General features: G+C 38.3%; 1 protein-coding gene and 1 long non-coding RNA gene across 4 annotated transcripts; one reads left to right on the plus strand and one right to left on the minus strand.

Annotated features, from left to right (window-relative positions):
• Nucleotides 1–9,333, minus strand: LOC132850401 (nectin-3-like). Of its 2 annotated transcripts, none has more exons than XM_060876967.1 (8): nucleotides 8,799–9,333; nucleotides 4,765–5,106; nucleotides 2,284–2,589; nucleotides 2,013–2,121; nucleotides 959–1,104; nucleotides 375–486; nucleotides 230–278; nucleotides 1–138 (listed from the first exon to the last, which is right to left on the minus strand). In XM_060876967.1, exons 1-8 carry the CDS (start codon nucleotides 8,860–8,862, stop codon nucleotides 118–120), a joined length of 1,149 nt encoding a protein of 382 aa, XP_060732950.1. In that variant the 5' UTR covers nucleotides 8,863–9,333; the 3' UTR covers nucleotides 1–117. The 2 variants fall into 2 exon arrangements, with proteins under 2 accessions (XP_060732950.1, XP_060732949.1); XM_060876966.1 differs by lacking the exon at nucleotides 8,799–9,333 and adding an exon at nucleotides 8,453–8,618.
• A 293-nt stretch (nucleotides 9,334–9,626) lies between these two features.
• On the plus strand, nucleotides 9,627–12,902 carry LOC132850408 (uncharacterized). 2 transcript variants are annotated; one of them, XR_009648974.1, is made up of 5 exons: nucleotides 9,627–10,601; nucleotides 10,788–10,970; nucleotides 11,226–11,449; nucleotides 11,671–11,837; nucleotides 12,350–12,902. It is a non-coding gene; the product is annotated as an uncharacterized LOC132850408 (long non-coding RNA). The 2 variants fall into 2 exon arrangements; XR_009648973.1 differs by having other exon boundaries at nucleotides 12,353–12,902.
• The last annotated feature ends 3,290 nt before the right edge of the window (nucleotides 12,903–16,192 follow it).

The following is a 16,192-nucleotide window of genomic DNA, read 5'->3' on the forward strand; positions in this document are numbered from 1 at the left end:
TCAACAAACATAAAATGGACCGTTAGGTGACAAATCCTTTGGGACCATTTGGTTTTCTCCTCACTTGAAGGAGGATAAGCCCCTCCACCACGACAAGGTATGGTCCCAGTAGAGAGGTTACATGCATGTATCAATGCCCTTAAGAAAAAAAAAACATCTTCCATGTAATCACCAATATAGGTGAGCAAAACAAGACCATAGAGATTTAAATAAAGGATTTCACACAGACCTCTTCGCGGTCTGGAGATTCCGTAGGCACAGGTTGACTGATACATTGCCTGAGTGAAAAGAGAAAATAAGCAACTCACTTTAACAACTCATTTAATGTTTATAATCTGCTCTCATTACTAGATTGGTAAAATGACAAAACTCACCGCAGTATTTTATTGACACGCTGAAACAATTCAAATTTCCAAAAAAGAAAACAGCAAACCCCAGCAACAAGGGTCAGGATGAACAGAGTCCAACAGGTTTTGGATTCTGTAGCTGCAATGCCATTGAGAAATTATTTTAGTTAGTTCACACGACACACTACATCAAGATTTCTATAACTCATCTTAAACTTTACACCACATGCTGCATCCACAAAGATTGTGGACAACATTGTGGATGACCCCACACAACCCTCACATTCACTTTTTACCCTTCTGCTATCTATAGTTCCACACAACCAGACTGCGTAAGTTTTTCAGCTCAACCCATCAGGCCTCACACACTCACTTGATATAATCTCTGTTTATATGCAGTCTATGCATTCTCTATAATGCCATTTTGCACATAATAATTCAGTGCTGCTATTGTAGGTGTACATATGCTAACACATTATTGAATAAATGTTGAAGGATGACTTGTAGTTATGTTTAATAGATAAACTGTGTATAAATGTGAACTGTGTAAACTACCTTGCAAGAGCATTTATTTACTGTTCCAGTGAAGGACAAATAATTTACATACTTACATGTTTTAACATACATATAGAGGGAACCAACAGCTTCCCCGTATTGGTTAGACACCAAACAATAGTAAGGTCCGTTACTGCCAGGGGTCAGCTGAACAATCAGACTATTAACACCACTGGAAAGAGTCTTGTTCACTGGAAAATATCTAAATGAAAATGTATTTGATAAATAATGGTAAATGTGATTGTATAAACAGCACACTACACAGATAAACATCATACTGTTGCGGAAACTGACTTCAAAATGCTTATTTTGCATGTCCTGTTTTTACTGATAACACTTATATGACAAAGCATTTATTAGCATTTAAACTGTTCTATTCTTCAAAGGTGATAAAATGTACTTTATTAGAGCAATGTTAATGCTACTAGGTTATGTACTGAAGACACACATCATACAAAATATCAATATAATCGTGAAGAAAACATGGAGTGTTTTGTGAATTTGGATAAGTTCCACATGAACATTGCAGTAAAGATCAGGAACATATCACCAAGGAAGATATCAGAAATACATCAGCCATTGGAGTGATAGAGACTGATCTGACTTTAAGGCTAGATTCAGTTCAAATTATTAAATATACAGATTAAATTATTAACTCACACAAATCAACATTAGGATAAACTCAAAACCTAACAATATAATAATATAGGTTAAGTTATCTTTACTTGCTATAACTCTTAAAGCCATTTAAAAACAGCACTGATGGCTGTCTTGGTAACATGAACATCAAACATTAAACCGAAATAGAAAACCAGGCTTGTGTTCAAGTTTCACACATATTTATAACAACAAAAGCTGAACCTGTTATATGATAAGCCATATAATATGCCTCGTGTATGTTAAATATCTAAGTACTGAATTTTTCTCCTCATGACAGTTTTATTGGCACAGCAAAAAATCAAAAACTACATCTGTGTTTATTTAAAGCTTCTTTGTGCTGATGTCAATAGAACTATGAGCAGGTGCAGCATTATTGTAAATATAATATGGTTTATGTACCTTACTGCGGCATTTTATGATTAACATACAAAGAAGACTCAGCTCTTTTACCTGCCCCAGGTAAAGTTTGTAGGTTTTGGATTAGCGTCTGTGTCACACAGAAATTCACGGGTTTCCCCTTGATCACCTGCTGAACTAATATAAACCACCTGGGGAGGATCTGAGAGAAAAAAGAAACATCAATACTTTACACAATGTACCATTCAGTAAAACAGAATTAGGTGTAATATTTTTTGTGTTAAATCTGACTGCCCACATATTTCTTTTGTTTCAGTTTATGGTTATAAGCATTTGCATAAAAATAATGAACTTGTCATCTTACAGTGTATATCCAATGTGTAATTCAGTTCCAGTTTCTGCTTTAGGCCAGGGTGTGTGACTACACACTGAACCTTCTTCTGGTTTAGATCTTTAGATGCAGTTCCAATCAGGTTGCTTTTAACAGTGTATCTATCTTCAGAGTCCACAGTGACAGTATTTTGTACTTTCACTGTGTTGTTTAAAGCACCCAGACTCCACAACACTTCTGCTTCAGGCTTTGCATTGGCTGCAGTGCAGGTCGCTAAAATCCCTTCAGTGTCTCCAGCAACAACAGGAACATCAGTGCCCACAGTGACAACAGGAGGAACTGAAAACAAAAACATGAACAATGAAGAAAATAAATAAATAATGTTGTTTAACAGATCTCTGAATGAATGTGTTTCATTAATATGTACGTCTGACCCTGATCACTCATGTCATTTAGAACAAGTTTTATTTATAGAAGAGTGAAGACATTGTAGACTTGTGATGGTAGAATTTGACTTTAGAGCAGTGAACTTCACACTGCACAACTATTTCGGTCAGCAGTGGTGAAAACCATTAAAAGCCCATGGACGCTCAAGTTCAAGTAATCAGATCTGTTATAGTTTACAACTGAATGTATTGTCAACCAGAGGTGGGTAGTAACGAGTTACATTTACTCCGTTACATTTACTTGAGTAAGTTTTTGAAAAAATTATACTTCTAGGAGTAGTTTTAAAATCACTATACTCTTTACTTTTACTTGAGTAGATTTGTGAAGAAGAAACTGTACTCTTACTCCGCTACATTAGGCTACAATGATCTCGTTACTTTTCTTTTTACCTCTTTGGTATTCTACGCATCAATTTTAATGTTTAATTTTGACAGATAGAGAAACTTCCGCTAAGGCTCTACCACGTGACTGTGTTTAACCAATCAAACGTAGTTGTGCAGTCTCGTCATGTTACCATACTCAAGCTCAGCGGCGGGACGCGTTAGCAACAGAGTAGTTTTGTCGAGTTCAGCTGTTTCGAGTTTTTTTTATGTGCTCAACTTTACTCAGCGCCGCAAGAGCCGACAAACAGATGACATCAGACGTTTCTTGCAGCGCCGAACACACATATTTAAAGGGATAGTTCACTCAAAATGAAAATTCTGTCATCATTTACTCACTCTCATGTTGTTACAAACCTGTATAAATTTCTTTGTTCTGATGAACATGAAGGAAGATATTTTGAGAAACAAAAACAGCTTTGCAACCAGAAGCTTTAGCTTACCTGAAACTAAGGAAAGTACTAGAGGCTTCCTGAAATTAATTAAAGGAGTAGAGATGTATTTCATTATTATTGCCCTTTCATCAAGGCATCAAATGTGCAACAATCACAACACAAAAGAAATGAAATGTGTGTTTCCTTCTGTTGTTCTGTCACTGGAGACACATACAGTTTATGAGAATTTATGGGCTGCCTCGTTCTAGTTCTGCCTGGTAAAAAAGTATAAAGGTTTGGAAATTTGTGTTACTTGTGCATATTTATTTTTTATTTATTATTATTTTATTTATTAAGTACTTGAATTTACCTGAATTTTTTTAATTTAAGCTATTTTGTAATTAATTAATTTTAATTTATTTTATTGATCTATTGTTGAAAGCAACATACAAATAAAATTTATCACATGAGAATATGAGATCCTTTTTGTCCCATTTTAGACAAACCACCAGGGCTTATGAACAGAGTACAATGCATAATTAAATGTATTTAATCTACTTCACAGTACTGTTACTTATTTCATAACTGATAAGAATTCAATATTCTAAAAAGTCTCAAAATGATACATTTTCTATACTGAATACATGAACATTACTAAAAGATGGGTCATCAGGTTCCATTTTCAACTGATTAAAATTCAAGAAAACGCATTGAAAGCTCAGTATTCAGTGCTCAAGACAGATCCGACCCACTGTTGTCCTGCCACAGAGTCTCACTGTTGTGTTAAATGGTTTCTAAGACCTGACTGAGTCTCTGTATCCAGGCCAGACTCACAAAGAGCTTGTTCTGTTTTGCACAACGCAACAAATTAACCAAATTCATTTAATTGGTTTGCAGTTTGAGATGCATTTTATTAAAGATAATGGACATGCAATGGACACAGTCATGAAAATGCTTAACTTTAAAAAACATTTCTATACATTGTATAATGCATACCTTTTTTATACCCCTTGGTCTCTCTGAAACATATTATCCAGAGTACCAAATACAATGTATTTTATGGCTGTGTGGACCCCCAGTTTGGTTTCTTACACTAGGGTGTTGTAGGTTAAATCGATTCAGAAGAATAAGTCTGTACAACAATGAAGATGTCTTCTGTGTTGACCAGGTGAACACCATGTATATGTGTGTGGATGTAGGTAAGTGGGGGGAAAAAAAACAAAAAAAAACATGCAAAATACAAAACTGTATACTATAATTGTTATATCCTTAACATTTTTGATCGGGTTTATCAGATCTACAAAGAATTTTACCTTGTACTCTGAGATGAATTTCTGTTTTATATGGTCCACTTGGAAATATGCTGAAGATGCAGGTGTAGATTCCTTCATCTAAAAGAGTAACATTACTTAGAAGAATTGAGCCGTCCAGTACTGCTAAGTTCCCTGCAAATTTTACTTGGTCCCTCAGTCCATTAATATGTTCTTCTTTGCCACTGGAAGTGATAACCAGAAAATCTGTATTTGTTGGCTTTTTCTTTGTTCGTCTTTGCCACCTAATAGTTGTTAGAGGCTCTGTTGTCTCGATCGCTTCACAGAATAACTGCGCATCATCTCCTGCTGTTACAGTCCCATCCCGACCAATGACCTTTATGGCTGTGTTAAAAAAAAAAAAAAAAAGGAGAATATTTTAATAATGACATATGTTCACATCATAAGAATGAGCAAATTGTTGCTTTCCTCCAGAGACCTAATTGTGTGTTGTGCACCTTTACTGTGCTAAGAACCAACCAGAATTCAGAAGAAGGCTGACTGGTTAGTGGAGTTTTAGCAAAGGACTCAGCAATATCTCAAGAGTAATGCAATTCAAGTATGGGCTGGGTCAATTAAGGACATTCAGAAACTTGTACCAAAACCATATCAGTGTTATCTTTGCTGTGTAAATTGGCTGAGTGTCATGCTGAAAGGGGGGACACTTTATATTAGTGTCCATGGCTTTGTAGCAGGATGTCCATCAAGTTCATTTACACTCTCCAGTCACTTTATTAGACATTCATGTAGACACATTTATGCAGCTATCTAAGTAGCCAATCATGTAGCAGCAGTGAATTGCAGACAAACACATAAATACATTCCAGCAGCTTCTGGTAATGTTTACATCAGCCATCATAATGGGGCTCATCATGATGTGATCTCAGTGCTTTTGCGGATGACATGACTTATTACCAAACATGCTGGATTCAGTATTTTTACAACTGCTCATCTCCCAGGATTTTCACACACAACAGTCTCTAGACATTAATCAGAATGGTGCAAAAAAAAAAAAATAAATAAGTGAGCAGCAGTTTTTCAGATGGACAAGGCAAAAGTAACTCAGATAAACACAGCTGTGGAAAGCAGAAAAGCACATCAGACTGCACAACATGTCAATCCTTGAGACATATGAGCTGCAACTGGCATGGACTCTCTAAAACTGGGCATCTAAAGACTGGAAAACAGAGTCTGATCTGAAGAATTTTTAATTTCAAATGAAGCACACCTATAGTAGGATAATAGTATAACCTATATACCTATAGTATAATAGTCAAAATGGTGTGTCAGTATTCCATGCTGGTGGAGATGATGTAATGGTTTGGTTAATGTTTTTGAGTATTGGTGCTGATCATCTGCCTGAGCAAATACCTTACTTTATTTCACTTATTTGGAGAAGAAACAGCTAGGTCAGACATGGGCAAACTACTTTTTAGGACTTTTATGCTTCACTTAACGAAGCCACGTTTCCAAACCTCCGGAGGATGGCACAGAAGATGCTGACATTGTTTGGCTCAACCCAGGTATGTAAACTAGAGGGTGACACTGGAGTGGATTTTCAAACCTCTCCCGTCCCACTCCCAAAAAAAAAATTCCCGGCCCATCCCAATTCCGCAAAAATAACTGGGGAAAATCCCATCTTGTCCCAATCCCAGAAGAATGACTCCCATTCCCTCCCACTCCCGTGTTTTATTTTTTGTACAAAATCTGTCAGTTACAGTAAAGAAATACAGTACAGCTCACTCTAAAATGTTGTCTGTTCTTTTATTTAACAATGTCAGTGTCTGTGTTTTACATGTGGGCGTTGCACAAGACCACATGTCCAGGATGCGTGGATTGCGTATGGTGCAGTTGACATGCTGTGAACTATATAAAAGTGCATTTCAGTAATATAATTGAAAAACTGCCATAAGCAATTTATGAAATTTGATCAAATTGTATTTTGAAATTGAGTAAATTTACATTTAAGCACTTTAAAATGTAAACATCCTAACTTGTTAAGTGTTTAAAAATTGTATACACTTTATAATAATATAAAAAAAAATAATAAAAAAAAACAAATGTAAAAAATCTTTAACATCATATGGTTTTATATAGAACTTCTTATAAACCCACTGGAATAAATACGTTTTTATATAATTTTCACGTTATGTAATTGACTATAGAAATGAAAGTACTCTTACCTGAAACTGATATTACAGTAGCCAGTCTTAACAATTTACATTCATTCATTCATCTTCTACCGCTTATCCAAACTACCTCGGGTCACAGGGAGCCTGTGCCTATCTCAGGCGTCATCGGGCATCAAGGCAGGATACACCCTGGATGGAGTGCCAACCCATCGCAGGGCACACACACACTCTCATTCACTCATGCAATCAGACACTAGGGACAATTTTCCAGAGATGCCAATCAACCTACCATGCATGTCTTTGGACCAGGGGAGGAAACCGGAGTACCCGGAGGAAACCCCTGAGGCACGGGGAGAACATGCAAACTCCACACACACAAGGTGGAGGCGGAAATCGAACCCCGACCCTGGAAGTGTGAGGCGAACGTGCTAACCACTAAGCCACCGTGCCCCCTGCCTGAGGCAGAATTGTATTTTATAATGTGTCTACATGTTTTGCAGCTGGTGTATGGCGTTTTCACGCCATCTTTCTCAATTCGTAAAAAAGTCTTTGTTATTTCAGACTGTGCAGAAATGGAAGTGAGCTCGACAGAGTCATTTTTTCCCCAGAGTAGTCGTTGCAGTGTGAGTTTTATTTATATCAAAGGTATATTTGTGTACACCCACTCACGCTGACATTTTTTCCTGTCCCGTTCCAGTTATGGGATTAATAGTGATTTTGTTTCCCGTGACCTGCGGGAATCCCGAAAAAATGTCAGCCTCTAACGTGAACAGACATTCAGCATCATGAACATCAACAAATCCCGTCACAAATCCAAGTTAAATAACCAACACGTCAGATCTATCCTGCTAAAGCTGGTAGCTGTTGTCATGAGGCACATCAAGACCCAGTTACCACCCTCACTGGACCACCTACAGTTTGCGTAGGCCAAGTCAAGAAAAGGGCAGTTCACAGTGAAAACCTCTCATTTACAGAAGAAATGTTTAAAAAAATATGCATTTATTTTCCCTGACAGAAGAAAAAGTACATTGTTCTTAAAATAAACTGTGAAAAATACTGAACAGTGAGTTAAGGATCACAAATATAAACCACATAAAATCGTCACACCAAGTTGTAAATTGATAATAAACAATGAAAATATAAAATTATGGAGTTGATTAAAACAGTAGATCCACAATACAAATGTTTCTGCATTTAGAAGGATTACGGTGCATCTGGCAACCGCTGATATTTTGTATTGTTCGTTTTAGGGGAAAACCACCGCCTTCACACTGCACACGACCGCCGATAAACCGGAAGTCATTCATTTCCTATGGAGAGTCGCAAGGTCGCTGCGTGAGGTGCCGACCATCTGCGGATCCGTAATTTTCGGATCCGTTAAAAAAATTATATTGTATTATTTTTAATGTTGTTCCCATGTTTCCTCAAAAATTATTTGCGGTCTTTCTGGATTGCATTGGTTGTTTGTACTCCTAACTTCATTCACCATGATAAATGGAGAGAGAATACAGGCTAATTAAGTTTGCAAACATTTTGCACATTTTGGAAATACAACACACCTGAAAGACCGACAATCTCTGCAACACGCTTCCATGCTTCATTTTTCCTGTAAGCATCTCTGTATGATTCAAGAGTTGGATCATAAAGTAACGGGTGTTCGGAGACCGCGAGAATCACGTTTCTCTCCCATGTTGACGTCTGCACGATCATATTGCACATTACTTGCGACTATCACTAGGGGGTAGTGATACACAGTGTCTATGTGTAGTACAGACAAGAGACATTAAAAATACTATATAACAAAACATTTAGTCTATTCAGTAAAAAAAACAACCCAGCTAGAGAGTTTCACACTTTTGTGCAGAAATTATACTTTTGTTTAACAGATAAAGAAGGAGCTCCTACCTTTAATGCTGGCAAAACACAAAAGAAACTGAAAAATCCATGTTAACCCCGTCCCGACCATCATAACACATCATTTTTTAATGCCCCTTTTCCACCGAGGCAGTTTGGGTGCTGGTTCGGAGCCAGAGCCTAATTTAGAACCAGTTCTTTCTTTTTCGACAGCCAAAGCACCGGCTCTGAACCAGGAAAGCACCAAAACGTTGCTGGTCCGCTTGTGAGAACCGCTTGTCTCCGGGGCTGTTCTTTACATGGATTACATGGAGCTGCACGTACACGTTGGATTCGCCGCGTTTGGGTGTTAATGTAGATTCACAAAGCCATGAGCATTAACAGTAAAGCAACATCCACCATTGTTGATGTGTTTGCCGCAGCTTCGCTAACGTTGCTGGCACACGTGCCACGTATACAATGACGTCAGACTCGGCTCTGCCCCTTTTCCCCCGATTCAGTTTGAGTGCTGGTTTCGGAGCCAGAGCCTAATTTAGAACCAGTTCTTTCTTCTTCGACAGCCAAAGCACCGGCTCTGAACCAGGAAAAGTGGTTCTTAAGTAGCACCAACACGTTGTTGGTCTAGACTTAAGAACCTCTTGTGTCAGGGGCTGTGGGCGGGGCTACTGTTAGCGCATGTGATAATGTACCATAAGTATACTAATGTTTAATACACTTTTACTTTACCTCGATATGATACATTATCAGCACACATGATAGTAAGTAGCTACATGCTAAGGCTACCTTTTTATCTGTGTTAATGATAAAATAACGTTATGTACTTTCTCGATTACAACCTCCGTTTATACAGATTACATGGAGCTGCACGTACACGTTGGATTCGCCGCGTTTGGATGCTAATTTAGGTTCACAAAGCCATGAGCATTAACAGTAAAGCAACATCCGCCATTGTTGATGTATTTCTGTTTGCCACTGCTGCGCTAACGTTGCTGGGACACGTGAGACGTATACAGTGACGTCAGACTCGGCTCTGTGATGGCTCTTTAGCCGGTGGAAAGGCAAACCGGTTCTTAGAAGGTTCGCCAGTGGAACCAACTTTGAACCAGCACCAGTGCTAGCTCTGAACCAGCACCCGGTTCTTTTTGGTGGAAAAGGGGCATTATTAGACGACTCTCTAGCCGGTGGAAAGGCAAACCGGTTCTTAGAAGGTTCGCCAGTGGAACCAACTTTGAACCAGCACCAGTGCTAGCTCTGAACCAGCACCCGGTTCTTTTTGGTGGAAAAGGGGCATTTGTCTTTCCATGGGCTATGGAGCCATCACAGTAGTGATGGCCAGTTCGTGAACGAATCGTTCTTTTGAACCGGTTCTTTTTAAATGGAGTTGGACCCGAAACTCACACTGCAACGACTACTCTGGGAAAAAAATGACTCTGTCGAGCTCACTTCCATTTCTACGAAGAATTTTTTACGGATTGAGAGACAGCGTTTAAATGCCATACATCAGCTGCATAACGTGTAGACACATTATAAAATACAATTCTGCCTCAGGCACGAGCGGCCTTCAGCGTCACACATGCAAAGAGGTCCGCTCGAGTCAACCGACGTTTAGTTGCCCTCAACCGTAAAGTCGAGATTCACATATGTAATTGCTTGAAAGTGCAGCCAGGATCTACTACCGTTCATTATTGTTGAAAGACGAGGGTTCATTGAAGTTGCGAAAGAGCTCATTAATGTCCGCGCTAAATATGGAAGCAGCATTGATGTCAAAGATGTGCTACCGAGTGCACGCACTATTTCTCGCCATGTTAAGGACAAATACGAGTACAGAAACATGTTATGGATGAGCTACAACAGGTAAGCCTGGCTACACTGCTTCCTTTTTGTTATGTTTACTGTTGGTTTTTATTTTTTTAGCCGTTTTTTACAATCCCATTTTACTTTGTAAATTGTAAAATAATAGCATATGGTCAAGTGGTTATCTGTTCATGTAAGATCCTGTGAATCCTGAAATAACATTTGCGACATACTCTATTTCATTAGGGCCCAGACTGTGCTGTGACAACTGACCTTTGGGCAGAAGAAAGGACAAACACGCATTACATAACAGTAACGATTTATTATATTCTTGGATGGAAATTGTTCAACCGGGTCCTGGCTACAAGGGAGATCCTGGGTATCAAAACCCATGAAAATATCAGAATGACTGTAGAATACATCCTTCAGGTATCTGTCCTTTACCCCCAGTTTCCTCCTGTGTTACATATGTGTAGTACTTGCAAAACAGTGTTATACAGTGTACATTTGGCTTCACTTGTCTAAGTAATATGGTACTATTCTATTTAGTGTCTCTTAAATGTCTTGTTAACTGTTCTGACTAGCTCAAGCTTTAACAATAATTTACTTAGAAAGTAATAATTATGTAACATTTATTTGTGTTTGGAATAATCCTTTATATTTGTACTTTTCTAATTTAAATAGGAGTTTGGCATCTTGAGCAAGGATATTGTTGTAGTGACCGACAATGGCTCACATGTGGTTGCAGCTTTCAAGGATTACACCAGACTGTCCTGTGCAGGCCATAACATTAACCTGATTCTTAAATACACATTTCACTGTTTGGATGTGGAGAACCCAAAGCACAGCCCAGCCATTAACCTGTTTAGAGATGTGAAGACTCTGGTTACACACTTTAAAAGAGCATGGTAAGATATTTTAGTCTTTTTGGTGTAGTTTGCAGGTATTTCTATAGGAGTTTTTACATTTTATAATAAACTGTATAAACTCCTATAGACTCCTGCTTCCTATAGAAGCAGGTGGAATACCAGACTTTCAATGCTGCAATCTGTAAGGGATTCTCTGCAGTCTGGTAAGCTGCATGAGATCCTGCTTCACCGAAATGAACTCCGTTATGTCAACAACATAGATCCAGACCTTCTTGAAGGCATTATCCACCTTCTGGAACCTTTTGATGAGGCTATCAGGCACCATTCCACTGATCAGACACCTAGTCTTCACCTTGTCCTCCCAACCAAAGAAACCCTGCTGAGGGGGTTGTTGCTTCAGGATGGAAACAGTGTTATCGTGAAAGAGGTAAAATAATAAAGTCCTCATTTGTAGTTTTGTTGTTTTTTCTGTTAATTAACAGCTGAGGGACATTATGCAATAACAATGTTGTCTATTATGTAATTTTATTTTCCTCCTAGCTGAAAGGGATATTAGGCCAGGCAGTAGAACTGAAATTCAAAATCCACCTTTACCATAAGATAGCCACAGCACTCTCTCCTAGCCTGAGGTGTTTCTTGAGAAAAACTCTCAACGCTGAGGAATATGAAGAGGTTATCCACACTCTGGCAGCAATGACAGAAAGATTAGGGATAGAGGAGGGAACCAGTGTCCAACAGGGTAATTCAAAGCATTAGCACATTGAAGTTAGAACAGACAGTGCATTCTAAGATATTTTCGAATACAAGTACAAAATATTATCTTGTGGACACACACAACACATGTATATACCTCCAACATAAAGATGTGTGTTTTGCACTATATAAAGTATTATGCCTGTAATGCAAACTCGATTGTACCATAAGTATGTCTTTTTTCAGAAGATCCACCACTAGTGGCCACAGGCACAGAGGTGCACAGTTTCTTCTCAAGCTGTGTGCAGGAGGAGAGGGAAGACCATAGTAACACAGAGTCACTGAGCCGCGATTTGGTGCTGAAATATATGAACGAGCCTCTAAATATGACCAGCAGTGGCCAGTCCCTTCCCAACTTCTGGTAGAATATGTCAGGTGAGATGGTGCCAATTGCTAGGAAGCTGCTGGCAATCCCAGCAACAAGTACCCCTTCAGGAAGGAGCTTCAGTGTTGCTGGAAGATTAATTGAGGAGAGGCACACCAGCCTCAGTCCGGAATGTTTGGACAATCTCTTGTTTCTGCATAGCAACAGTGGGACGTCATCCTAATGGAAACTCAGTATAATTTGTGCATTAAGCTTGCTTTCAGTTCAATAAAATAACAATAACTGCATTTAGGGTTTTTATCAAATAAGGTTGATCAACTAAGGCATGCTTTGAGGGACCTGTACTGTAGTTTTTAATGTGTTGACACTCTCTTGTTCTTTCATAGCAACAGTGGGACTTCAACCTAATGAAAACTCAGTGAAATATTTGCATTAAGCTGACACTGTTAAATAAAAGTACATAAAACATTTTAGAGTGAGCTGTACTGTATTTCTTTGGGATTGGGATGGGACAGAATTTTTTTTTGGAGTGGGACGGGAGAGGTTTGAAAATCCACTCCAGTGTCACCCTCTAGGACACACCAAATTCCAGAGAATCCATTTGCTGATACCACACCCAGAAAATACCAAATGGCTGATACACAATAAGACATTTTCTCACTCACTCATCTTCTACCGCTTATCCAAACTACCTCGGGTCACGGGGGTCATCGGGCATCAAGGCAGGATACACCCTGGACGGAGTGCCAACCCATCGCAGGGCACACACACACACTCTCATTCACTCACGCAATCACACACTACGGACAATTTTTCCAGAGATGTCAATCAACCTACCATGCATGTCTTTGGACTGGGGGAGGAAACCGGAGTACCCGGAGGAAACCCCCGAGGCACGGGGAGAACATGCAAACTCCACACACACAATGTCGGAGGCGGGAATCAAACCCCCAACCCTGGAGGTGTGAGGCGAACGTGCTAACCACTAAGCCACCGTGCCCCCCAAGACATTTTCTACAGCAGAAAAATTCCCAGACCACTTACACAAGAACACTAAGACAGAATGTGTAACAACAGTCTAGTGTTAATTTCGTCACCTATTTTTAATTTAGTCTTAGTCTTAGTCTTGTGCCAAATGTCCTTGTTAGTTTTAGTCATATTTAGTCATTCACATATCTTTTTTGTTAGTCTTAGTTTTAGTCGACTAAAAGTCTTGTCATTTTAGTCTAGTTTTAGTCAAAAGAAAACTCAAGGTATCTTAGTCAGGTTTTAGTCGACTAAAAGTCTTTTAATTTTAGTCTAGATTTAGTCAAAAAATTGTAGCTTGACCACATCTGGAATCTATTGTAAGAATAAATACAACGAGGCCTCATTAAATGCAATAATATCAGGAACACAAGTGTTTAAAGTGGAAATAAATAACTTAATGAAAAGCCTAAGATCATAACTGTAGGGGTGTGTGTGTATGTATGTAAATACATATGTATATGTATATGTACAAATGTATATACATATAAATTACCGACTTAATCCAAGTTATACATGGTATTGCACACACCATTATTAATGATATTTGGAGCAATATTACATGTAATTGTTAAACTTGATTTCCTTACATATACATTTGCTTTTAAGCCTAATTATTAATTTTGATTATGATGTGATTATGACAGGGGCGTGGGAAGAGGTTTCAGGTTGGGGGTGCTGAGTTTTTTTCTGTCACCACTTTTGAATAAGAAACAATATCAAGGCTATAAAACTACTCCGCGAATCACAAAAGTATCAGTGAGAAGTTGAGAACACTCGTTTTAACAGTGCATACACTCGAACTTGACTGCACATCACATGTTTTACTTTATTGATACTGCTTTATTAAGCCTGCCTAGACGGTGGTATTTATTTATTTATTTATTTATTTATTTATTTATTTGAGCGGCGTGTGGACGAATTGTTTCTACGCAGACACTATTTTATTTCTTGATAACAGACCGCTGCGAACTATAACACACCGTTGCCATGAAAAACAGAGCGTTGCCATGGACACAGGATTCTAACCGTAGAGACGGAGCGCACTATTTTCTTTAGCGGAAACAGTACAATTGTTTTTAAATCAATAAACTTCTTTTTAAAGCATCATTTTGAGTGAAATTATCGATTTATTTGGTAGGTAGCAATATAATAAGCGGGATCCGCTTCGCGGACCTGTAACTTGAGCAACAGCGCGAAGCCGCGAACTTGTTGTGAATATTTTAAAGGCGTAACAGCTGATGAAAAAGCAGAGACAATTGTAGACGAAAATGAAGAGAGATTTTATCTTAGTTTTTATTTTATACAAAACATTTTCGTCTCGTCTTTTTTCGTCAACAATAATGCATGTTAATTTAGTCTTAGCGTTTTTGGACAGTGGTGCAGTCTTGTCATCGTCTCGTCATGAAAAAATGGTTGTTGACGAACATATTTCGTCTCGTCTCGTCTGATTGACACTACAGCAGTCTTGCTGACTCGATATCCACATTTCTTTATTCCCAAAACATCAAGCTTAAGGAGGAGTTTAAACTTGTGAGAATTATCTCGTTTACAGTCCTGGGCCAGTGTCTGAGAGTATGGCGTATAATGTATGATGGATCTATATCAACACGTGAGAACCACTTGATCATAGAACCACAGTTAAACATAAAGGAAATTTTACTCTACTATTTAATATAATAACATGAATTAATTCAGGTCAACAAGCAACCTGGTGCAAACAGTGCAAGACAAAAGACAAAAAGACATTGCAGGACAAAAGACAATACACAAACAACAATACACAAAAGCAGCACCAAACAGTGTACATACTGTATGTTCTATAGTACACATGCAGAAATACTGGAATGAACACAATATAGTAGCAACAGTTATATGATAGAGATTAAAGAGAGGTTAACATGACCTGGTAGATCGGTAACAAAAAGTAATTTTTCATAATTTTGATACCCTTATGACACTTTAATCTTGTCTAATACTCAATCATATAGATTTGTAATTCTTCAAAATCTTTGGTTGTCCTTCAGCTGCTCAGCATACTTTTGATTTGACACAAATTTTACACTGGTCGCACATTCTGACGCACCCCTCCCATTTTATCCAGGCTTGGGAAAATTCAAATACACATTTCATAAACCCATCTAGCTGCCAGGATATAACCGAAGTAATTTGACTATACAAAACCCTTGCATAATTTGCATTTGGTTTTCCATGGCAGATGGTTGAAAGCAATCAAACAAGTTCTGACAGAAATATTATGATTTCTGAAGACAGTTCTGCATATGAGTCAGAGCTGGGCTCTAATGTAGAAAATAAACTCTAATAAGAACGAAGTTAAGTTAAACACTGCAATATCTTAAACAGGTTTCTTCACAAAAGTCTTTAACATGCCTTCTATAGTCAGTAACACATAGTTATAGTTTAATAGCACAGCTGCTATTAATAATAAACCATTGTAACCATAACATATGTATCTTCTCATAACCATATCTGTAAGAATAAAGGCTGTGGCACCTCATCCATTGGGGCAAGTAGGGCAGGGTCCGACTATTCATAGCAGCTGACAAACAGCGGAAACCTGTTAACTCTGGTAATTGATATCTAGGTATGAGTGTCTTGTACAACAAGACACTGTGAAGCACATTTGCATCAATTACAATTGTACATTTGTAATTTAC

The sequence above is a fragment of the Tachysurus vachellii genome, chromosome 8, assembly GCF_030014155.1.
Source record: "Tachysurus vachellii isolate PV-2020 chromosome 8, HZAU_Pvac_v1, whole genome shotgun sequence".
Classification (NCBI taxonomy): Eukaryota; Metazoa; Chordata; class Actinopteri; order Siluriformes; family Bagridae; genus Tachysurus; species Tachysurus vachellii.